The following is a 24301-nucleotide window of genomic DNA, read 5'->3' as shown; positions in this document are numbered from 1 at the left end:
CTTACGGGGTGATCTTATTCACTTCTTGGCTCCTACTGTCTCTGTACTGGTGATTCTCAGTTCTTAGAGAACCCATAGCCCAGCCATCCCTCCATGTCCCAACTACTTCCTGGGCATTTACCTTTGGATCTGTCCAAGATACTTCAAACTCATCATGTCCACAACTGAACTTGTCATCTTGTACTCACACTAGCTTGTCTTGAATTACTTTTCTGAGTGAGACCTAAGCCACCATACTTTTCTTTCATCCCTCATAGCCTGGTTTTTAAGGATGTTCTAAATAGCTCTTAAACCTTGCTTTTCTATTTTTTTAAAATTAATTTTATTTTCAGCTGTATTGGGTCTTTGTTGCTGCACGAGCTTTCTCTAGTTGCAGCGAGCAGGGGCTACTCTTCCTTGAGGTGCATGGGCTTCTCACTGCGGTGGCTTCTCTTGTTGTGGAGCATGGGCTCTAGGCGTGCGGGCTTCAGTAGTTGTGGCTCGTGGGCTCTAGAGTGCAGGCTCAGTAGTTGTGGCACGTGGGCTCAGTAGTTGTGGCACACAGGCTTAGTTGCTCTGTGGCATGTGAGATCTTCCCGGACCAGGGATCGAACCCGTGTCCCCTGCCTTGGCAGGCAGATTCTTAAGCACTGCACCACCAGGGAAGTCCCTTGCTCTTCTATTTCTTTTGCTCGTCAGATCATCACATCTCTCCACTGCTCTCCCTGATCGTTCTCTAATCCAGATTCCACCCTGCAGTGAGCTTAGTCTAAAACATTTATCCAATATCCATCCATGGTCTATTGGCAGGATAAATTCCTCACAGTCTGGTCCTACCTCACCTTTTGTCCCACCCACACTTCATGGGATTGGGAACTCCCCAAGAGCTGAGACATGTCAGTTTAACAAACATTAAATACTTATAATAGGTGCTGAGGCACCAGGATGACTAAAGCAGTATACTGAGATTAGATTACAGCCCAAGGGGGTGGGGAGGAGGGAGAGGAGGAACTTCAATCTAGCAGTGGTAGGGCACTTAGAGGAGGGCATTATACTTTATTCATCGACATTCCCTGCCTCTACCACCTAAACAAGCTCACAGTGTCAGCTAAATGTTGAATTAAAATGAAGGAAATGTTTTTAATTGTACTTGGTAACAAAAAAATTGTTTGCATACTGCATTCATGTCTTAAAGGCTTTCATTTCTTTTTGATTCCCTAACCCCCTTCCCCAAGATCAGATCTTAAGGCAAATCTCAAAGCAACTCAGGTAGTGAAACTGCAGTCACCTTTGACACTTTCTTCTTTAAGTTCCTGCCATCCAGTAAGGACACTTTCTTCTTTAAGTTCCTGCCATCCAGTAAGGCAGGTCTAAAGATTACTTTCCTTCAGATCACTTCTTCCTTCTTATTCCAATCTGGCAAGCACTGTCCTGGATTAACTGAAATACCTTTGTAACTGATTTTCCTGCCTCTAGTCTACCCCCACTCTAGTCCTTCCTGACAATGAATGCTAAGTGGATTTTCCTAATTTATTTCTTTTATTTATTGATTATTGATCAGTGGCTCTCCACTCCAGACCAAATTAAATTCAGGCTCTCATCAATGTGGACCCCGCCTACCTTCCAGCTTTCCTACTTCTTTCTTTTTTATATGTCACACAGAGAAAACCTTACCCAGCCAGGCCTTGTGCTTTCCTGACTCAAGTGATAGGGACCATCTTTCCTGCTCCTATCTTGTCTATCAAAATCTTCCTCATTCTTTTAGTCTGGCTCAGGCAGGATTGGGGATAACAAAGGACAGGAGCTTTGAGTTACTAAGGCAAAGAGCTCTCACCTGTTATATAGAGATCATAATCCTTATATCAGGTAGTCATGGTAGACAGCAAATAAATAACATTTGCTGAGTTCTTGGTACAGTTATCTTTCCTTTCTATCCCATTTACATTTGTCAAACCATAATGCTGTGTATGTCCCCACACACTCTAAAATTCACACAAATTGTAGTTTATGTAAAAATTTATTTGACCAAAATGTAGAAAAAGTGATACTATTACATATGATACAGTTGCAAGAATCTAAATGAAAAGTGTGGGTTTTATTCAGTTGCACAATTTGCTAGTGTATCTCCTGGGTAGTGTGATGCTTAATAAATAGGAGTGAGGGGCGGAGGATTTGGATAAGCTGGAAGCAGGGTGATTTTTAGTCAGAATTGTAAACTTGAGTTGGCTCCCACACTGCTGGGGAATGTGGAATGTTTCAGCTCTGAGATGTTAACTGAGAAAGCAGAAATCTAACAAAGACAAGATATGCAGCCCTGTCTACAAAATACTCCATATCCAGTTTAATCAGGAGTTTCTTGGTCTTTGATTAACTTTGTCCTGAAGAAGGAATTAAAATTCCAGATAAGTAAATCTCCAATTTGCCAGTCCCTGGAGTATAGAGGAGATGAAGTTAGGCCAATTATTTTTTCATCTTTACTTTGCTGTCAGAGAGGGCCATTCTGCCCAATATTTGTTTATGGAAAAACAGTCTTACTCAATTATTGACGCTAGCAGTGTTTTTGATCCGGCTTCTCTGAATAGGACTGAATTCTACAGCATTCATTCCTGCTGAGTGGATGGCCTCATATCGGAGCAGATAAGCATGGGTCATTATTGGAATAAGACATCAGCTCCTCAGAGAACAACTTTAGAGTGAAAGAAGCATATAGAAGAGCATATCAAGGATCTATTCCAAAAACATCTGGGTAATTATTATGACTCTTTTCCAAGCATTCTCATGCTGATGGCTCAGAGGATGTTTGTTCTGCACGGTGGAGTGTGGAAAAGAGCCAGGATGATTAGGTTAACCTCTCTGGTTTATGACTTCCCATAGTAATCCCACCCCCATCCCCCTTTTTTGCTCTGGATGGGAAATCCCCACCCATTTTAATGTGACGGTCCCTGGCCTCCTATAGTGTGACTGATGGTGGATATTCTTCAGCCTTTTAAATTGACCCATGACTAGATATCGGAATCTGTGTTTTGAAAGTGTGAGGTTGTCTATTCTCCCAGGAACCAAATGCCCTCAGTCTTAAGAGAGTATGCTCAATATGAAATACCCTGCCTACCTTAGGAATAAATGCAATTTAAGGATAAAAATAGAGCTGAAAAAGCTGGTGCCATTTGAAAAAAGGAAGGAATAGATTTAACTGGTGCTCAAAGCTTCTCTGATACAAAATATTTGGTCATGTGTTCATAATTTGCTTGACATTTCCAGCAAAGCGAAGAGGCAATAACAAAAGAAACTTCTTACAAGAGAAGAGAAAGACACGGAGCTCTGGAGTTTCTTTTGGAACAAGACTCTTCTGTTTTGGTTATATACAGTTTAGTTCGTTTAGTGTCTGATCCAGTGTCTGATGTAAGCCCACATTCTCTTCTTTGGCCTGGGCAAGCTTTTCTGGTGAGAATTAAGAATGAGGGAAAAATAAATTAATAAGCATCTTTGTTAAAGAAAAAAAAAAAAAAAGGTTTCTAAACTCCACATTGCCAGAGTGAAAAAGCAGAGAAAGTACTCTGCATTTTAATTATAGCAGAACACCGTGGACTAATAGACACTAAATGCCAAGTTTGGGAGCCGGATAGGGTTGCAAAATAAAATACAGGTGCTCAGTTAAATTTGAATTTCAGATAAACAACGAATAAATTTTTTAACACAAGTGTATCCCAAATGTTGCTTGAGATACACTTATGCTAAAAATTTATTCATTGCCTATCTGATATTCAAATTTAACTGGTTGTCCTACATTTTAATATGATAAATCTGGCAGTCCTAGAGTCAGAACACCTGGATTTAAGCCCCAGTTGGGCCAATGAAGTAAGCCATTTAACCTTTCTAGGTCTCAGTTTCCCCATCTATCAAATGGGGATAATAATACCATTGTGTGGCATGGAGGTTATTATGAGGAACAAATGAGAAATGCTTCAGAACTTATGAAATGCTACACAGATTTTAGTCTAAGATATGGAAGACTTAATACATTTTCTCCCTAGTGCTGGTTAATTAATCCTTGAGCTTATGGTAGGGAAAGATAATCCTGTAACCCATCTTTCCTTTGGAGCTTCTGGGAATGGCTGTTTAAATTCCAGGCATAATTGTGTTATTGTTTCTATATGTCCATAGCAGTGTAGTCAAACTGCAGGTAAATGCAACATGATTGAAATTTAAGCCAGACTATAGGTACATTATTAAGTAATTGAGCTGATGAAACAAATAAAAAAAAAAACCCAACAAAACCCAAAAATCTAAGATGCCATCTAGGGCTGTGCATGACAGAGCATGAGAGAGAACTGGTTTGCAATGAGTGATGGCTGATAAGGACTTGGCCAAGACTTATTAAAATACCAGAGGAAAGCAAAATGCCTCATAAACTGTGATACGATCAGCTTGGAAATTTTCAGAAAGAATAAAAATGACTGCAAAAGATGGCAGCCTTTCAACTAAAACTACTGAACCTTTCATTTGATGTGGCACTTTTAAAAATCTAATCTAGTGACTATGATCTGGGAGGATTCTCTCAGAGGACAGTTACTTGGGCCTGTCCAGTCTGAATTAACAGAAGTAACTGAGGGCCTACTATGTGTGAACCAATTTCTCCATTACCTCATTTAATCCTCAACAACTGAGCTATCACTTTTGTTTTTGTAAAAAAAACTAAGCAGCTTGTTCAGGGTTGCACAGCTAAAATGGTAGAGCTGGGATGTAAACCCAGGTTTCCCAACTCCAGATCTCGACCTCCCTTCACACCTTGCCACTTGGATTCCCTGGCATCTACCTTGTCATTAGGTCTGAGACTAACTTTCACCTAAAGTGTTAACTGCCCTTGAGAATGTGACAGGCCCCCACGCTGTCAACAGGTAGAAGTAGATCTCCATAGCCCTAATTGCTAAATGAAGTTCCACCTAGGTGCTTTGTTATGCAGAATGACTGGATAGACAGGGCTGCAGTTATTTCAAAGGGTGGAGGCTACATATGTCTGGAAAAATCCCGGGAACAAATATGCAGAGAGCAAACAAAAAACACCTACCCCTACACAGTTTAATCTTTCCAGGGGCATATGTATAGCAATATGTGAGGGGAGTGGTTTTTGCAGAAGTTCAGGGTGGACAGCAGTTAGGAACAGAGAAAGGTTGGAGGTGGAAGGGCATGGGTAGTTTAGGGAAGATGTATTTTGGAGGACTGAATATACAGAATTGTGACAGAGGTTCCCACCTAAATAAAAAATTACTGGATGAGGAATAACAAGCTATAGTGACCCAAAATTAATGCTCTAACTGGAGCTTTTCATGCCATTTTCAGGTTCAAGGGGCAGTCTGGAAGACGGCTTGGACATCAAAATGTCAGTGTTTCTGGGACAATTTAAGGTGGTGGCAGCGGTGGGGTGCAGGGGAGAACCAGACAGACTATTTAAAATTGGATTCTCTTGGGAAAACTGATGAGCTTTTGGTCACCATAGGTGTGACCTTTTAACACCCACACGCAAACTTTACGAGCTCTCACTAAACCAAGGTTCCTGGTTCTAGTTAACTCAAGTATGAGGGGAGATAGATGTTAGCATCTCAGGCAACTTTGTTTAGAACTCAGGAAAGAATCACCTCACTTCCTTTCTTCGGCATTCCAGCAGCTTCCATTCCCTTGCCCTGTTAATGGGATGCCCTTTAATTCCTTGTATAGTTGTTTTCTAAGGGCAGGGTATAGAGGTGAGCTTCACTGGTGAACTTCCTCCCAGGACTGGGAGCTGGAGAGGTGTTCAGTGAACAATGAAGACATAGGGAACCCCAGGCACCACTCTCCGAGTATATCACAGAGAAAACACGAGAAAAGGAGGACTAAGGAGACCAAAATGCCATTGCCGCTATTTGAATCCACAGATGAAGCCCCATCCAAAGGTTGCCTCTTTTTAGCGATAAGCCTGCTGGTTTTTGCAAGTTCTGCTGACTCTATTAAGCTGCTCGAGAGGTTGGATGAGTCTCCAACATAATTTCTATTTAAGGAAAAACTGGTATTGGCATGCAGATACAGTTAGCTAATACATTTGAGAGCTCAGGCCAAGTTGGCTTTTGTTTTTACATTGTCAGAAAAGAATCACGTGGGCATAATTTTCTTTTTGAAACGAGCTCTTCATTTGAACCACTCACTTTTGGTTGCAATCATGGTCAAGGGCCTCATAGCTGCAGCTCAAAAGCGGCAAGTGGAGAAAATGAAAATGAGAGGGGGCATAAAGGTGAGGACTGTGTGTCTTTATTTTGGTCACACAGTCACAGACACAGCAGAAGAAGGCTTGAAAGGTCCAACCAGTAGGCAGGAAACCGGAGCTTCTAGCTTCTAGAAGCCCACAGGAGTTATGGGCACCACAGTGAAGGCAGACTTCCGTATTGCTAGGACAGAGGGCAGCACCCCAGCCACCTCTCAGAGAGAGGTCATGTCGTTGAGAGCATGGTCCAGCTCCTCGCTGATAGCTTTGTACTTGAGCTTCTGAGCATATAGCTCGTCTAGAGGGCGGAGGTCCCCAGGGAGAGAGTTCAGAAGAAGAGGTACAGGGTACAGAACGCGAGGGTCGGAATGGAGTGCCACACATAAGCAACGAGAGGAAGAAAAAAAAAGTGAGAAAACAAAGCATGAACTAGGAGAAAGTTGTGTCCTGTGTAACACAAAAGAGAAAACAAAAGATCTATGGAGTGATTTCTAAGTGGTGTGAAGTTCTGCAGGGGGTTAGCCATAATGAACCTTTAAAAAGAGTGGTGACTAGAAATGGCTAGAGCTTCTCCCCACCAATCACCCACCCCAGGTTATTTCTGACTTTCAATGATGTCATCCAGTCCAAAGGCTATGCTTTGGAACGGGGCATTTTCCCTTATATGGAAACCTCACTTCCTAAATCAAACATTGGGACACATGGTCTGAGGAATGAGTTCTGTACCCTTTCTGGGTCGGACAGGCAGTTTGGGAGATTTCGTCTGAACCCCAAGATTCTGGAATTTCTGGGTTATTTCATGAAGAACATGGGACAGAATTTTTTTTTAAAGATGGAACTCTTCAGGAAATTCTGGGATATGTGGGCACCAGACTCGCAGACTGGAGTCTTAATTCAGGTCTCCACGGTCTCTAGATTTCCATTTTCTCATACTGTGATAAGCTTTGCACTCTCTGGGAGAGAGCTTCTGTAAAAATGCAAGGCATTTAAAAAATGCAAGGCGTGTCAGAAATGAGCAAATTAAAGGAAATTCTAAAGACTTGAAAAGAATCAGCCATATTTGGGTCTCTTTCCTCACATGTGGAGCTAATTAAGCAGAAATATTTTAGTTCTTGAAAAATGGCGACCCTGGTCTGAATTTGATTTGCACTGTTCCATTCCAGGGCTCCAGAATTCCACATGTGACATCACTCTGCACTTTGCTATCCTAAAGTGGACGAAACCCAAATCAGCCTTTCCAGATTCCCCCCAACTGTCTGGGGGTGTGTCATGTAGAGGGAGGCAGAGCAAACATAATTATATGGTCATTTCATACCTTCCAGGTCATCAATTGTCTTTTCCAGTTTTGCAACTGTTCTCTCTGCAAATTCGGCACGGGTCTCAGCCTAGGGCAGAAGAAAGGAGTCACTATGACTGCTTTAAGACCAGCCGCAGGAGAAACCTGAACTAGTTGGGTGGAAATCACACGCACCTCTTTCAGTTTGTCAGACAGAAGTTTAATTTCTTCTTCATATTTATCCTCCTTTTCAGAATACTGTGGGAGAGACCAAAACACTGCTTTTAAAAAAGGAAGGGAAAAAAGCACAGAAGAATGCATGTTCCCTGTTCCTCAGAGAAAAGTGTGTGCTTGAAGCTATGAACCCGCCTAAGAAGTGGAGACATGCACCTTCCCAGGCAGAAGAAATGTGTGCAAAACTCAGAGAATCTGGGAGAGGTCCCTCTGGGATGGTATTGATCTCAAGACCTGAGCTGATAACTCAGGATACACATGTGATGAATATGGTGCAGATGACTGAATGGAAATAGGCTACTCAAGGCCCTCCACAGCAGCTGGCCTAACCTATGTTTCCAACCCCACTTCCCACCAGCTTCCCCAAGGTGCTGGCCACTTCCTAGCCCTATTCTGAGTATTCTCTGGTCTCCAGCCCTTGACTACGACTGGGCCCCCCAGCATGGAATGTTCCATTCCTCATTACTATCTGTCAGAAGTTGTTTGTCTTTCAGGGCTCAACTCAGATGAATAGTAGCGAACCTTCATTAACTGACCGCTATGTTGCTAGATATCATCTATCCCAATTTACAGAAGAGTAAAGAGTAACAGGTTAGCTAATTTGTCTAGGGTCACATGGCTACGAAGCGACCAAGCCATGACTGGAACCTGACTCTGGAATTTGAGCTCCTGGCCAGCATCCCACTCTACGGTCTTTTCTAACGTCACCTCCTCGTGACACCTTTCCCAACTTTGCGAAGTCCCTCTGTTAAAGCCCCACTGCACTTTGTTACTTTATCAAGCCCTCTACTCAGCTAGACTTCGAGATCTTCAAGAGCAGAAGCCGTACCATCACTGTAGCATCTCTCCCCGTGACCAGGGCAGCATCTGGCATACACATGTGGTCTGCATTTATTCACCACCTATCCTAGTATGAGATATACGCCAGGCACAACGCTAGGACTAATGACACAGCTCTAAACAAGACATAGTCCCTGTCCTTAAAACCTACAATCTAGCAAGGAAGGCATGCAATTAATTATGATCAATGTGATCAACCATCATGATAGGAAAAGAAGTAGGTGGGGCCACACAGCTGAGAAACACCTAACCTGGATGAGCAATCAGGGAGGGCCTCTCATTCAGGGGCCTAAAGGATGAATAGGGGGTTGCCAAGCAGAGAGCAAAGGGAAGGCCACCCCAGGCTGAATGGACAGCAGGTTCAAAGCATTGAAGGTGACCAACATGGAATGTTTGAAACTGAAGTTCAATGCAACTGGAGGGGAGTAGGAGGAGGGAGAATGAGGAAGAGGTGAGGATGCAGAACTCAGCCGCAGGGGTTGGCGGGGGTGGGAAGAAGGCCATGGAAGAGCGTGTACGTTGCTCCTAATGCTCTCTCCTGTAATGACTGCTTTGGGTACTGTTTCAGCTAAAAAAGCCCAATTCCACCTCTGATTGCCGCTCGACCTTCTAGAAAATATTTCTGGAGGAACCCAGGGATTCAGTTGAGAGTGAGGCTCTGTAGGCTCTGTATTTATATGATGATGCTCAGATCTGCCTAAGAGGAGCCTGGCCAGGTCCCAATCTCATTCCATCTCCACCTTCCGGGAGGTAGAGATAAAAGATGGTGCTAAGACCCCACCTTAAAAGGGGGAAATCTAGCCACTGGACACCTCTTTCTGTAGGGGAAAAACCTGGCTGCTGGGCACCAAAGCTACTGTTAGCAAATACAGGTCAGATCCCTGATACCCTAGCACGTTCCTGCGTACGTTGGGGGGAGAAAAGAAAGTCCGGCAAATCACCCTCCAGCTCAAGCCAACCACCAACCTTTTCAGATGCAGCCTCTAGCGACTTCAGGTTGTTAGTGACATTCTTGAGTTCTTCCTCCAGGTCACCACATTTTCTGCCCAAAGAAAAGGGATTTTTTGTATCTTATCTTACATCAGGCAATTCCCCTAAAAGAAGTTTTCAAAAGGAGGAATCGCACTTCCAGGGGCCCCCAGAAGGAATGCGGGGGGAAAATGTTAATGGCTTTTTCTGAGACACAGCGCTGTGTGTTTATCAAAACCCTATCATGCCAGGCAAAGGCGCGGCAGGCCGAGGAGTATTTGGAAGGTTTGTAAAGCACTCCTGGGCTCCTGCCAAGTCTGAGGCAACAGGGACTTGTGAAATCTATGATTGATGTGGCTGACTCCGGAAGGTGTTTAAGAATGAGATGGAGGCTGGGAGCAATCGGAGTTTACACCGGACACTCCAGGAAGCAAGCTTGGAGCGGATTTTCGAAACCAGATCTCTCTCAGCACAGCAGGAATGCTCCGGGGAGCTGGATTCCTCACCCAAGTCTGAGGGGGGGAAGCATTTTGGTTTTCTGGTGGGAAGCTTGTGGGGATTCTGGTCAAGCTTCTCACCTTTCCCCCCAGGAATATATCCCAATCAAACAATGACATCAAGAACAAGGCATTTAAACACTGACATGGCACCCTGCCCTCAGTGTTCCCTTAAGAAGGCACAGCCTCTTGGGCTTCCCTGGTGGCGCAGTGGTTGAGAGTCCGCCTGCCGATGCAGGGGACACGGGTTCGTGCCCCGGTCCGGGAAGATCCCACATGTCGCGGAGCGGCTGGGCCCGTGAGCAATGGCCGCTGAGCCTGCGCGTCCGGAGCCTGTGATCCGCAACGGGAGAGGCCACAGCAGTGAGAGGCCCACGTACCGCAAAAAAGAAAAAAAAAAAAAGAAGGCACAGCCTCTTGAGGGATCCTCTCTGGGGAAATGGGACTTCTGGGTTTCTCTGCTGCTGCCTGTCTCACTCATCTTTCCCAATACCTTTGTGGGAAGAGTCAACACGTGGGCAGCACTGCCCAGGGCAGTAAGAACAAACAGTTGCCCATCATTCTTTGTCAGCCATGGAGGCAAAGAGGAGGCACTGAGGAATGAGTCTCAGATGCCCGTCCACTTGACCAGAGGCCCTGGTCGGTATCCATTCCCAGCACAACCAACTCCCTCCCAGCTCCACCCCTGCCCCGGAGCTGAGCTGGGCGCCACTCAGCCTTGCTCTGCCACTCACAGTTCAGACACCTCGGCACGCTCCTCTGCCCTCTCCAGCTCGCCCTCCAGGATGACCAACTTACGAGCTACCTGCAGAGACAGGAAGGATCGACCAAGACCGACCCCTAAGAGCCACGTCTAGTTCAATGCCCTCCCCCGTGCAGACAGCAAGGCCACGCCCAGGCCACCTGCAACGTGGGGCTTTCTGCTGCTGCTCTCACTCGGACAGTCCCGGAGAAAATCTAAATTCTCTCCCTCAGGTCCCGGGAAGTGAAGGAAGAGATGGGACCATGAGGGCAGGCAGAAGGAGCAACTGAGCTTTCATGGCCTGAAGACCCACGACTGGGGACCACAATTCCCCATTTTAGCCTAACACCAAGCTGCAGGACAAAAAAGGGATCTGACCACTTGGTTTCCCCATTAAGTCTGAGTCCCCACTTGTCTGAGTGTCACAGAATTTCCCAGGACTTTTGGTGTCGTGGAAGATATGGTTTCCTAGCCAAGTGCTGTCTTAGGAAAACAGATGTGGACACAGAAGGACAGCTGAGCTGACCAAGAACTTCCTTTAGGCGGCCCCAGGGTTCTCCCTATCACAGATCCATTTCCTCCCCACTTCCTGCTGCTGCCATCTACCAGCCCCACTCATCCCAACTCACCTCCTCGTATTTGCGGTCAGCCTCCTCAGCAATGTGCTTGGCCTCTTTGAGCTGCATCTCCTGAATCTCCATCTTCTCCTCATCTTTCATTGCCCGGTTTTCTATCACCTTCATTCCTCTGCAAGGAGCAAACCTCGTCATTACTTCCATACATTACTGCCTCATCACACACCTCCATGCATCTGCTCATCTAAACACTTCTCTGACATCTACCGAGAACCATACTCCAAACAGGAAATTGTAGAGCTGCTCACATTCACTTCATCTTTGCCAAATGCCAGGCACTAAGTGCCTCAAACTTCACAGCTCCCGCCCCCAGAGTAGGTACATTATCCCCATTTCACGGAGGAAGAAACTGAGGCATAGAGAGACTCAGTTAAGCAAGTAACTTGCTCAAGGTTACACAGCTAGTAAGTGGCAGAGCTGGGATTCAAACTGGTGATGTGGCTCCAGAGTCCATGCTCCCATCCTATAGAGTCTCTCACTAACTAGTAAGAAGGGGGACTTGTACGCCAGCAGTTACCACGATGTGATCGGAGGTCTGGGCCCAGCTTGGCTGTTGGAATGATGAATTTTGCTACAGTGAAGGGGTGTGTGTGTGTGTGTGTGTGTGTGTGTGTGTGTGTGTGTGAGACGAGGCACTTCCCAGAAGAGAGTCCACAAATGGACAAGGAGGGGAAAGGTATTCTTCAGTGAGACAGAGCTGTACAAGAAAGCCCCAGAGGAATGAAAGAATATGGCAGGGAGGTCAGGGTGGCTGGACCACAGGCTGCTTAAATGACACACTAAGTGTTTTATGCCAAGGGGACATGGAACCACAGGAGGGTTTCAAAAGCAGGAGTGAGTGGAAACCAGAATGATGGATGGACTGCAGTGGGAAGACCAGGTAAGAGGCAGGTACCCACAAAGTGATGGGTGAGGAAGGCCTGAACTGAAGTGGCTACTGAACTGAAGTCCACTTTGGAAATGACAGCGTCCTGGGAATGGCTGGAAGTCTCCTACAAATTTTGACCATGAAATGGAGCTCACTCTAGCCTGCACTGCTTGGGGTGGACAAGGTAAGATCAGATACTTCCAAAGAAGAGGCCAGTGCAGGATAATGTATCGATGTGTGTCGTGCCTGCCCACAGCAGAGGACCATATACTTCTTTTTTTTTTTTTTTTTTGAATTTTTGAATCATTTAATTTTTTTATACAGCAGGTTCTTATTGGTTATCCATTTAATACATATTAGTGTACATATGTCAATCCCAATCTCCCAATTCATCACACCACCCCAACCCCCACCATATACTTCTAATAAATACTTTCATTCGGACTATCACTACCATTCTCAGCTGACTATCAAAACACTCTCCATGCCTGTACCAGTCCTCAAGATCATCAAGTTTGGAAAACCCTCTGCAGTAGTGGAGAGATCAAAGTGACTTGTCCAAGGCCACATAGTAAATGGCAGTGGCTTTTTGGAAGAACTTAAATCTAGATTCTCCATCTCCCAAGTATAAAATTCTTTCTACCTAAACAGCAGTCTCTAACAGGGGTGCCATCAAAGGCCTCTGGTAACGTGATACCAATAAGCGAGGGGCCTTCCCAGGCTCTCTTGGTTTGCCTTGGGGAGGTCACAGAAGTGAGACATCTGGCCAGGCTGGTCTGACTGTGAACAAGGGTAGCAGCTAATCTAGGCCCCAGGCCCAGCCATGAGCAGCTTGTGACTGGATCCTTCACACTTCCTTGTGACTGCCCTGAGCTGCCACCCTCTCTATTAAGTGGCTGAAGCAGAGATCTGTGCCTGCACTGGGATCTGTGCCCTGGGTAGGACTATTCCACTGCACGGGAAGAAATTTCCCACTTGGGCAACTCGAAAAGTCAATCTCCAAGATTCCCCAGTTGGTTCTGCATCTCCAGTATATGGTCACAACAGTACAATCGGGAATGAACCCTTCGGAGGAGTATATACCAGAAAACTATGGTGGATGGGTCCGGTGAGAATTCTGTTGTGATGATGTGGCAGATACATGAGGACCAATGGGCCAGCCCACACCATGACCACACAAGGAACCCATTTACCACCACACAGAGACAGCTGCTTCTGTGAATTACACAATCTGCCCTCAGTCCTCCAGAGCCTGCGCCAAGGCGTGCCAGAGAACTTGCCCACTCTGGAGGACACAGTACCCTTCTGGAGGCAGCGTAGCTCTGTCAGTGGCAAATATATTAACGGGACTGGTTTGTGCATGTCCCTGACATGCACCTGTCTAGCAGCCCAAAGCCTGAAGCACTGCTAAGGATCATCTATGTAGATGGCCCATTCCAAATTTTCATCCCCCGCCTTCTCACATCACCCTGGAAACTGATGACTTGAGAACACTGATGACGAGATGCACAGGGACTTTCAGGGAGAATGTGAGAAGCAGCACTCTGCAAACTGATTGCCAATGACAGTTGCAGTTGCAATCTTATATGTGCCCATTTTTTGCCTTCTTCTGCCTGTTGTTAGTTTTCCTTTGGAACCACCACATCAAATGCCTCTACATACAGCATGATGGTTTACAAGGCGTTGCACCTACGTACAAACCATACGCATTTGTACGTATGTGCACACGTGCAGGTCTGTGTGATCTCATTTACTCTCACCCCAGCTCTGGGAGGTCCGCTCTACAACACGATCCCCGTTTCCCAGAAGCAAACGCTAACGCCACCGGGTTCAAAGCGTCCTTACCTCTCACTCTCATCTGCAGCCTTTTCTGCCTCCTCCAGCTTCTGCAGGGCTGTGGCCAGTCGTTCCTGAGCCCTGTCCAACTCCTCCTCAACGAGCTGGATGCGTCGATTGAGAGCTGCCACATCACCTTCAGCCTAGGGGGGGGTCAGAGGTGCAGCCAGGTTAAGAAGGAAACAGGTCAGCTAGCAGCAGGAGCCCTCCACTCACACAGTGCCCTTTCCCCCAGCTAACCCGCTTCCCCTGCCAAAGCCCACCCAGGAATCCAGGTGATAAGGAATTCACACTCTGTCTCATCTGGAGAATGTGAATTTTCCGTATGATCTTTCCCCCAAATGTCAGCAAACATCCACCACAATAGGACAGTCTGTCAAGTCAATACAAGAGAGAGAGAGATAAGTAAGCTGTATGTTCCAAGAGGACGGTGCTGGCCTCTCCATGGTATTTCTAGAGAGCAAGGCCACCAGTGACCGGCTCACCCTGTCATACAAGGTCTGCTCCCAGCCACCTGAATGACAAGACAAATGCAAGAATCTGGACGCCTCAGTTACGTATTGGCCATACAGTTGGGAGGGACGCTGGGGGCAGCCCAGTTGGAACGCCGTCCTTAACCAAGCCTGGCTGAGAGATGTTGGGACAAAAAGATACAAGAAAGGAAAGGAAAGAAAACTTGGTTACAGGCATGGGAGAGATGTCAGAATGTTGTTAGTGGCTTTTCAAGGTGTTTTCACCTACAAGGAAGGTAATATGGTGGCGTGCATAAAAGCAAGAACTCCAGGATCACAGCATACGGGGTCAAAATCCCTGCTCTGCCAGTTTATAGCCACGTGGCATTGGGCAGGTCGTTTCACGGCTTGCTCTGAGCCTCCCTATCCCAGGGCCTGCTTGCTTCACACCTCTGTGGGGACTGTAAAGGAAGGGTATGGCATTGCACCTGGCATTTGGGAAGTCCCACAAAGTGCAGCTCTTACTGCCATGGGTTCACCTCATTTAATCCTCACATATCTCACCCATTTTACAGCTGGGGAAATTGAGAGATCCAGTGAGGTGAAGTAGTTTGGTTCAGTGTCACAGAGCTGGTAGGGAACGGCTTCTTGAGCCCCAGCCCAGGGTTCTTCCCTTGCCAAACCTGTGCTCTGAGTCCTGCAGGGGCTTCGAGGCCACATACTTAGGAATATTGAGAATTGGTAAAAGGGAGCTCAACCGACGGGAGAAATATAAAGCTACCCTGGCTTCTTCATAACAAGACAAATAAAGAATCTCCGAATTGGGGAAGGCTGTAAAAATCAGTGGAGTAATAGAATAAGGCCAGAGTTGCTGAAAAGCACAGAGTCAGGAAACTTTTCTTAGCTCCAGAGTCCTAGCAGCAGAGGGAGCAGAAGCTCCCACAGGTGTTTTTGATCGCAACTTCCTCTGAAACATCAGTTTGGGGAATCCATTTAAACCACTGATGAACTATTTTAAGAAATGTCACCCACTCCTTCCAATGAGTGGGTGCTTTTTATTCTTTTTAAATTATATGAATCTTAACTCCTTCAGCAATTGGGGCAGGAATTGACTTCCCCCCAACCCCACGTTTTTTAAGTACACTCACAAAATTGTGCAACCAACACCATTATCTAATTCCAAACGTTTTGTCACCCCAAAAAGAAACCTCATACCCATTAGTAGTCAAGGGACTGACGTTTTAGATCATGCAGAGGTGCTTGATTCATGAGTAGTCTTAAAAAAAAAAAAGCGCCTCTTTACGTGGGGGATTCTGAATCCTGACAACCAAGCTTTTGGCACATTTTCAACTATCTGGAATCGAAACAGTTCTGAGATACATTCATATATGTACATACATACATACATACATATGTATTTTTGAAAAACTGCTAGTCACTGCTAGTCATTTTTGGTTCCACCCCTTCCTGCAATCAAAGCTTCTACATGCTACAAAGGATTTCCCTTATAAGGTAAAAGAGGCTTGCTAGATACATGTGGCAAAGGAACAGGAAGATGTCGGTTAATCACACAAAAATCTAAACGAAACCAGCTGTTGGGAGGCAGACCCAGAAGTCTGCCACACGCCGGCTCTTGGCTTTCTCTACAGGGGACTGAAAAAGGTGCCCCCCCCCTTCCCCCCTGGGCTCAATTCCTTTTGCCCAGGAACCTTCTTAAGGCTTTCCCCCTTTCCTGATCAAGAGAAGCATGCTTTGAAAAGTGAACTTTTTAAGAAGTTAGAAACTTTCCAAAAACATCTCTCCTCCCATACTGGACTGTCCCACTCCTAAGTCTTGGCTCACAGCTGAGGGCCATTTTTAAGCAGAAGTAATTGTCCTCCAGAGATGACTTGGGATGAGATCAGAGGGAGGGTTATGCCGGTTACGTGTGCGAAAGAGGCCAAACTGGCTACTGTTGGAGGCTTACACCAGGTTCCTGAGGCCTCTTCACGCCAGAGCAGCCCTTACAGGATTAAATGCTTTGACTCTGGCCAGCGGAGAAACAGTCTGGGGGGCTCTTCCCCAGACCTATCAGTACACATAGCAGCTCCATCTGGTTGGGCACTTTTTCCACTTTTGGGGTCCCCACCCTGAGTCCCAGCACTCCAGCTTTCAGGGACCCTGGGCTTCCACCCTCTCCCCCAACTTTCTTTCCTCCGAGTCTTTGCACAGTCTCTTGTCCCAGAAAACTCTTATTTATTCTATAAGACTGCTCAACCTCCATTTTGAAGCCTACCCCATTGGTTCTCTGCTTCTGTCATGTTCCCATAACAGAACTCAGACACACCCCGCCCGTAATGTTAATCAGCCTTATTTGTCTGACTCCCCTTGCTCCCCCACTAGGCTGTGAGCTCCTCTAGGGGTAGAACGAGGGGAGAAAAAAGTCCAGGAATAGAGCTCGTACTATATGCCAGTTGCCATGTAGGGAGGTTTTACTCCTGAGACCCTCCCAACTCTCCTTGGGGTCAGCATTATTGTCATCCCTACTTTGTAGATGGAGACACGCTCCTAGCAGTTAAGTACACCAAGTGGTATGAGATGGGATTGGAATACAGATCTCTCTCCAGCCCCACTGGTGGCCACCACCTGTCCCGTCCCAAGGGGCAATCAGGGGACGGAGAGAGGGCGGTGAGGCCCCCTCCTCATTCAGCCCCATTATCTGCCTCAAGCCCCGCAACTCGCAGCGGCCGCACACAAAACGATCTTGGGTCGGGGGCCCCATGCTAACATTCCAAGGGTCTTCTAGAGGAAGGCGGGTTCCGCGGCCCGCGTTCCCACAGGGACCAGCTGGGGAGGGAAAGGCCGGCGGCTAGGGACTGAACTTCCGCCCCCCGTCTGGAGCAGACACGTCGCCGCCGCGCCCCTGGGAACAGCTGGGGAAGTTCGGCAGGAACCGGGAAGCCTCGGAAGAGGCGAGAAAGTGCGACGTCCCCAGCTCCACTCCCGGTTTCGGCCTGTCCAACCCCAGACAATGGAAACTCAACGTTTTCACTCTCACTTCCCGCTCCTAGGTGGAGTAGCAGCTCCCCGCCCTCCCCCGCCCGGACCCCGGCGCCAGCGGCGAGTCGGAAGGCAGCAGGGTGCCCCCTACCCCCTCTCCCTACTCCAGGATCGCGTACACACGCTCCCCTCCGCCCCATCCCCCCATTTCCCGCTCGGCCGGCCCCGCCCGACCCGGATGCGGCGCCCCCTCCCCCGTCCCAGGCTAGGGAAGGAGGATGGCGAAGGAGGAATGGGTCTCAGCAGAGGGTCCCAGGTTGCGGTTCCGCGATCGGGAGCGCCGGGGCCCAAGGGTGCAAAGGTGGGATAATGGGGGGCGACAGCGGCGGGCGGGCAGGGAGCGCGGGAAGCGGGCGGCGCCGGGATAAGGGAAGAAAGGAGGGCGCGCCGGGGCCGGGGGTGCAGGAGCCGGCGCGCAGGCTCTCACTTTCTCTCGCCGCTCGCGCTCGCCGTCCAGCTCCCGCTGCAGGCCCTGCGCGCGGTCCTCCGCCTCATCCGCCTGCTGCTGCAGGGCCTGGATCTTGCGTTTCACCGCCTCCAGGGAGTTGAGGCCAGCCATGGCGCGGAGGCGCACGCAGCGGGCGGCGGGCAGCGGCGGGCGCTCGGCTCGGCTCGGCTCCGGCGAGAGCTGCAGCAGCCGCGCCCCGGCCCCAGAGCCTTTGCCTGCGCCAGGGCCGCCCCCGCCTCTCCCCGCCCCCGGCCCGGCCGCTGTCGGGGCGATGAGGTCACCCGGCCGGGCAGCCGACGTCAGCACCGCTGGGGGAGGGCCTGACGTCGGCACCGCTGGCCGCAGCTGCTGGAAAGTGCCCCCTTTCGGGACTTATTTGGAGAAAGCGCCGGGAGGCACCGCCTTCTCCTCTTCCTCTTCCTCTTCCTCCTCCTCCTCTTCCTCCTCCTCCTCTTCCTCCTCCTCCTCTTCCTCCTCCTCCTCTTCCTCCAGCGCTTCCCGCCCGCCCGGCCCCGGGGCTCCTGTCCGGCCCTGCTGCGGGCGCCCCCATTACTGGGCACGTACGTCGGAGGCTTTCTTTTCCGTCAGCTCCAGCTTCTCCTGCGCGTCCTTCAGGTCCTCGGAGTATTTGTCCAGCTCATCCTCCGTCCCCTTCAGCTTTTTCTGGAGGTGCGTCAGCTCCTCCTCTACCTGGGGACAGATAGGGGGACGCATCAGCCTGGGGGCCACGTCCCCGCGGCGCAGGGGCTTCCCCCGCATTCATAGGAGTCCAGGTTTCCTCATCTGTAAAACAGGGATAACAATGTTACGCACCACACAATAAACGCACCACTCATACCTGTTAATATGATTTCACATCCTTTCCTTATCCTGGGACCAGCTGTGCTTATCTTTTTTTGGAGTCCCCCAATACCCTTGCAGAATGGATCACAGCTTTTGGGAAACAAGTCCCGACACGTTTCCTACAAACACGCTTTCAATTTTGCAGCCTCCTCAGGGGAGTCTCATACTCTGGGCCTGGACCATCCCCCTGCCCTCAGCCTTCCCAACACTGGCAGCCAGAGGATCTTCCTAAGTATGTTTACCCTCCCTCTGTCTAGAACCTGCCATGGTTCCCTATTGCCCAAGAGAGTGGTTCTCACAAAATACCCTCAAGGGTTGACAGGCTCAATCCCCGCCCCCTGCCCCCCACTCCTGGACTTTGGGGGCTTCTAGAAGAGAGCTACTCCTTAAAGATCACTTTCTTGGAAGGCTCAGGTTAAATCTTTTAAATTCTTGCAATCTGGCTTGTGTTCGTTTTAATAAAAGTGTCCCCTGCATTCCCCACATTTTCAGTCCTCTTTTGTTTATCCCAAGAGTCTTGCCACCCTCCTGGCACCCCCAGTTTGAGAAGGTCAGGTCTATGGGATACAAACCACAGACCACTTCACCTCTCCATCACCCCCCACCACACCAGTCAAGGGTCAGCTCAGAAAGCTTTCTCTGTCACCCTCCCTCCCTCCCTCTGTGCGCCTCCCTCCCCTGCAGTAACTCTGGGCTGGGGTGGTCAGTCCAGATCAGGCTTTGATCTGACTTTATGTCTCAGGTGGTTTGACCCCTGGTCCTGTTCATGCTCCCAAGGTGGGCAGGCAGCCCCCATGGGCCCTGCATCCTCCGCCTGCTTCCTCCTCACAGCAGGAAGCCCAGAGAGGTGGAGTGACTTTCCATGGATCACACAGAACAGGATTTGAACCCACATCTGAACAGGCCCTCATAACAGGCCTGCTTTTCTACATCCCTCCCTGACTTGCTCATGTCCACTCCTGAGACAATGTGTAAAATGTGCCAGGTTCTGTGTGTGTGTGTGTGTGTGTGTGTGTGTGTGCGTGCATGAGTGCCTGTGTGCAAATTCTTAAAAGGGCTGCTATCCCAACCTCCCACCCAGCCTCCCATTTCCAGGGCTACTGAGTGTCCTACCGCTGAGCTGGGGAATGGAAAAGAAGGTGGGGGACCAGAGGAGGAGGAGGGTGGTTGCAGCTCCGGCCTAAGACAGGGTCCACCAACCCTGACTAGACCTCTAGGCAAGGAGCCCGGAAACCTGACTCCAAATCCCAGCTGTATGACCCTTTTCTGGCCTCAGTCTCCTCATCTGCAAAATGGAAGCCTTGACGTGGTGGTCTCTGAGCGCCCTGACAGCTGCTTTTGAACTTCCACTTTCTCTGAGAAAATGAGCCAATTTCCTTAAAGACAAGTCAGCCTGACCCAGCGTCCACCTGACTTCCTTCCAGATCTGTGTGGTACAGCATTTCCTAGGTGCCAACTGTGTGCCAGGCACAATGCTCTTTTAACATGCAAAAGTGAGGGCAGGTTCTGCAGCATTGGGCTCATTTGGGTGTCAAGATTGTTTTTGACGACTTTTTCTGGCAATGTTTGGACAACAAGGAGTGGGGACTGTGATAAGGTAGGCAGAGGCCTATGAAGCAGTTAGAATGTGCCAGGCACATTACAAATACCATCCCACTGAAGCCTCGTGTCACAGAAGGGTAAACTGAGTCCCTAAACAAAAAAGGGACCTGCCCAACGCCATACGGATAGGGCACTGGAACCCTTGTCAGACTGATTCCAAAACTGATTTGCTTGACTGGTAGGCTATACTGTGCCCACTGCCCATCACGCCCTCCTCCCACTGACCCTCCACACCCAGCCCCCTCCCCTGGGTGGACTGCACTGCTGCCCTGGGCCCCCAGTCCCTGTCCCACCCTGAGGCAGGGGGTGTCCCTTCATGCTTGGCTCTGTCTCCCCCAGCCTGGGGCTCCTTGCGAGACAGGCCTGGGGCTGAGGTCACTCTGGGCTCCAGCATCACCCAGTATGGGACTGGGCCTGATGTTCACCACAGAACCCTGGGGGAAGTTTGCAGAATGAATCAATGACACAACCGCAAACCCCTCAGTGCTTGGAGCTGGGTCTGAAAAATAAATAAAATTGACACAGATCGGGTTCCTTTCCCTCTGTCCGAATTCCACACACAAAGTGTGTACGGGTGTGTGGTGCCTTGCCAGGGGGCTGAGCCTTTTACTGACTCTGCAAGGTCTCCCTCAAGTTGCTTCCATCTTGGGGCTTCAGTTTCCCTGCCTGTAAAACTTTGGCCAGGAGAGTCATGGGCTGCGTACCATAGTCCCTGCAAATGGGGCCTTTGGGCAGGGCTGAGGCAGGATGTGGGGTCAAAGGCCAGTTGGGGCGGATGTCACTGCCCTGGGAGGGGAGCGGGCAGGAAGTGGGCAGTCTGGGCCTCCTGGTCCCATTCCCATACTGGAGAGAGAGGGCTTGGAATTGGGACTTTGCTGCAGGTTCCCTGAGGGTCAGGCTGGCCTAAGACCCATAATCTCTGGCCTCCTGAAGCATAAGGCAATCCAGATAAGTTGAGCCTTTGACGACCTCCTGCCTTTGTCCCAGGCAGAACTGGCCATCTGCTCTATGGGGCTCAGGCTTCTGCTTTGGACCTCTGGAATCTTGGGTGCCCTGCCATCAGAAGGCGTTGTTTGCCCCCATTTCTCAGATAAGAGCACTGAGGGCTCAGAGAGGGGCAGCAGTGTGCCCTGAGTTACAGAACTAGAAGATGATCTGGCCTGGATTTGAGTACAAGTCCACCCCAGTGGGCAGCTTTGTGGAAAAAAAGAGAACAGAATGAAAATCCAGCTGGAGACCAGAGAACCTGTCCCTGCCTCCTTGGCCATGCAGCTGGCTGGATGCTTTGAGGAGCCTTCCCTTTCGAACTTGTGTGCGCCTTGGTAGAGTGTGCTTTATCAGTTACTCACACCGTAGTGCAAATCAGAGCCATAAAATCGCTTTTTTTCTGAATTCCTAGCTAAGCCCCTCTTGGTAAGGGCTAAATGATGGATGGAAGCCGGCAGCTTAGGGCCAGCCCAGGATGGGTGTTTGTGTTTGCCAGGGAGGGAGGAGGATAGTTTGTGGCAGGGAGAACTGGGGTGGGGCTGTCCTGCGCGGATGTGTCACAGGCGCCTAGGGCAGCCCCGGGACACTGGGGGATGGGGAGGTCCAAAGGGGAGGTAGGGCAGGGCAGGAAAGAATCCTGAGTTTATTGAGCGCTTACACTGTGCCGGGTACCAGGCCAAGGGCTCCACCTGCCTAGTCACCCCTTGTCCTCTCATGGTGGTGAGGGAGGCACTACTCTCGCTTCCCCACTTCACACATGTAGCTACCGAGGCACAGAGAGGTGAAGGTGTTTGCTCCAGTGCTCAGTGACTAAGCTATGAACAAGGCCAGCCTGAGCTCAGAGCCTGCACTTTTACCTGCTGAGCTGGCCTGACGCCTGGGATGGACAGGGCTGGGCACTTGGTGGCACCGTCCTAAGCGCCTCCTGGGGCTTATTCGAGACCCTGATGCTCCTGAGGGCTTGGCAGTTGACCCCAAGGGTGCAGATGAGCCATGTGGGGCAGGGCCCTGTGGGAGGGCTCAGGACTCCCTGCCCTCCTCTCACTGGCAGCTCTGGCCACCCAGACACAGACAACTGACTTCTGCTCTGTCCCAAGCCACGGCCTTGGGACTGCCCAGCCCAGGACACTTCCATTAGCTCTCTGATGTGTCCCGGTTGCCTGGGCCTCCTGGGAACCTTGTCCCCAAAGCTCTGGGTCCGCGGCCTCTGCCTTCCACATCCCCGCCTTCCCCTGCCAGGCTCACAGCAAGGGCTTCCCAGATACACAGAGACACATTGAGATTCTCAGGTTCACCCTCAACTCTCCACCCACCCCAGCCCCCAGCCCCTCACTCAGCTGCCCCTGCAGTCGGTCACAGCCGGCCCCACCATGCACCCACACTTGGCCACTCTCCTCGGGCTGTCACGCACAGTCACACCTGAGTGTGCCCTGACACGGGCACCAGGTCACCCACACTCACACAGATACCCCAACAGGCACACACATACCCTGACACACACGCACGCGCGCCAGCCCAAACACAGTCACCTTAACACACACACACACACACACACACACACTCACCCTGACACCCGCACATTCCATTAATGTCATGTCAACATTTGCGCAAGCACACACACAGCTAGCCTCTCCCCCATACACCCAATCCCCTGCTGATACCACCATCAACACACGCAGACTCACAAACATAGCCATACTCTTCCACACCCACTTTCCAACAATTGCACGCGCAGGCTTCCCTCTGCACACACATTCTTAGTCACCTTCACCCCTCCAGAGAGCTGAAACAAACACGCAACACATGTGAACACACAAATGCTCAGACACACACAAATACCTTTCACACACACAGCATCCCCAAACCACCCCCTCTAGGATACCCCCAACACTGATGCCTTCACCCCAACACACATCCGCACACCCTCACTTTGCACACACAAAACCAGCCCACACAAACACCCCTCTCTTTCTCACACGCTTTCTTAGTCTCTCTGTCTCTCTCATTCGCTTTGCTCCCACTGGCTTTGTTGGGAGTGGGTCCAGTTGGCCCCCTCTCTCCCAGCCCAGGGACCCCTCCAGGGAAGATGAAGCATCACTCTCTCAGCTAGAGCATCACCCCCTGTCTCTCCCTCAACCTCCGAGTACCAAGATTTCCCAGACCCCCACCGTCGGCCCCAGAAGCTCGCCAGCTCAGAGAGGGTGCTGGGTTGCTTGGCGCAGCCCAGCAGAGGCACATCCCTCACCTGCTTGCACTTCTCCTCAGCAGCTTTCTTATCCGACTCCGCCTGCTCGGCCCGGTCAATGGCATTCTCCTTGTCCAGCTTCAGCATCTGCATCTTCTTCTTGATGGCCTCCATGGCTGGGCAGTGGGGGATATAGGCGCAGGAAGGGCTGTGGGATCGAGTGAGCGGCGAGGGCGGTGGAGAGGCCCTTATAGGCTCCCCAGGGTGCACCGCCCTGCTGCAGGGCGAGTCTTGGAGGAAGCCCAAGCTCAGGCCGGCTGGGCCAGCCGCTACTCGCTTGCTTGCTCAGGAGGACTTGGCCAGCTCACCGGCCTCCCCACAGCCCTCGCCTTATTTGGGTCTAGGATTTTCTCAAAGGAAAAAAAAAGTCCCGACCCGTTTCCGTTTTTAACCTGGTGACACAGGTCCCACATGCGCGAGTGGGCACAGCGCCGGCCCAGGAGAATGAGGGCGGCCTGCCGGCTGGTCTGTTTCCCCATCTGTGCTTGGGTGGGCTGAAGAGGGCTTGTGGGTGGGTGCAGAGTAGGGGTGTGGTGGGGTGATGGGGCTCCTGTCCTCCCTTCTTCTCCCCTCTGGG

The 24301-nt window shown here is 49.9% G+C and overlaps 1 protein-coding gene across 4 annotated transcripts; it reads right to left on the bottom strand.

Moving 5' to 3' along the window:
- Positions 1-1977: 1977 nt before the first annotated feature.
- TPM4 (tropomyosin 4) lies at positions 1978-23883 on the bottom strand. 4 transcript variants are annotated; one of them, XM_081233982.1, is made up of 9 exons: positions 23725-23879; positions 18612-18737; positions 14118-14251; positions 11399-11516; positions 10762-10832; positions 9528-9603; positions 7683-7745; positions 7527-7596; positions 1978-3417 (listed from the first exon to the last, which is right to left on the bottom strand). In XM_081233982.1, exons 1-9 carry the CDS (start codon positions 23836-23838, stop codon positions 3335-3337), a joined length of 855 nt encoding a protein of 284 aa, XP_081090108.1. In that variant the 5' UTR covers positions 23839-23879; the 3' UTR covers positions 1978-3334. The 4 variants fall into 4 exon arrangements, with proteins under 4 accessions (XP_081090108.1, XP_081090110.1, XP_081090109.1 ...); XM_081233983.1 differs by lacking the exon at positions 1978-3417 and adding an exon at positions 6239-6509 and having other exon boundaries at positions 23725-23883; XM_081233984.1 differs by lacking the exons at positions 18612-18737; positions 23725-23879 and adding an exon at positions 18027-18264.
- Positions 23884-24301: the final 418 nt, after the last annotated feature.

Source organism: Mesoplodon bidens (genome assembly GCF_964165515.1).
Source record: "Mesoplodon bidens genome assembly, chromosome: 4".
In the NCBI taxonomy this organism is placed as follows: domain Eukaryota; kingdom Metazoa; phylum Chordata; class Mammalia; order Artiodactyla; family Ziphiidae; genus Mesoplodon; species Mesoplodon bidens.
Note: the sequence above shows the minus strand (reverse complement) of the source record. Positions and strands in the feature narration are given on the sequence as shown.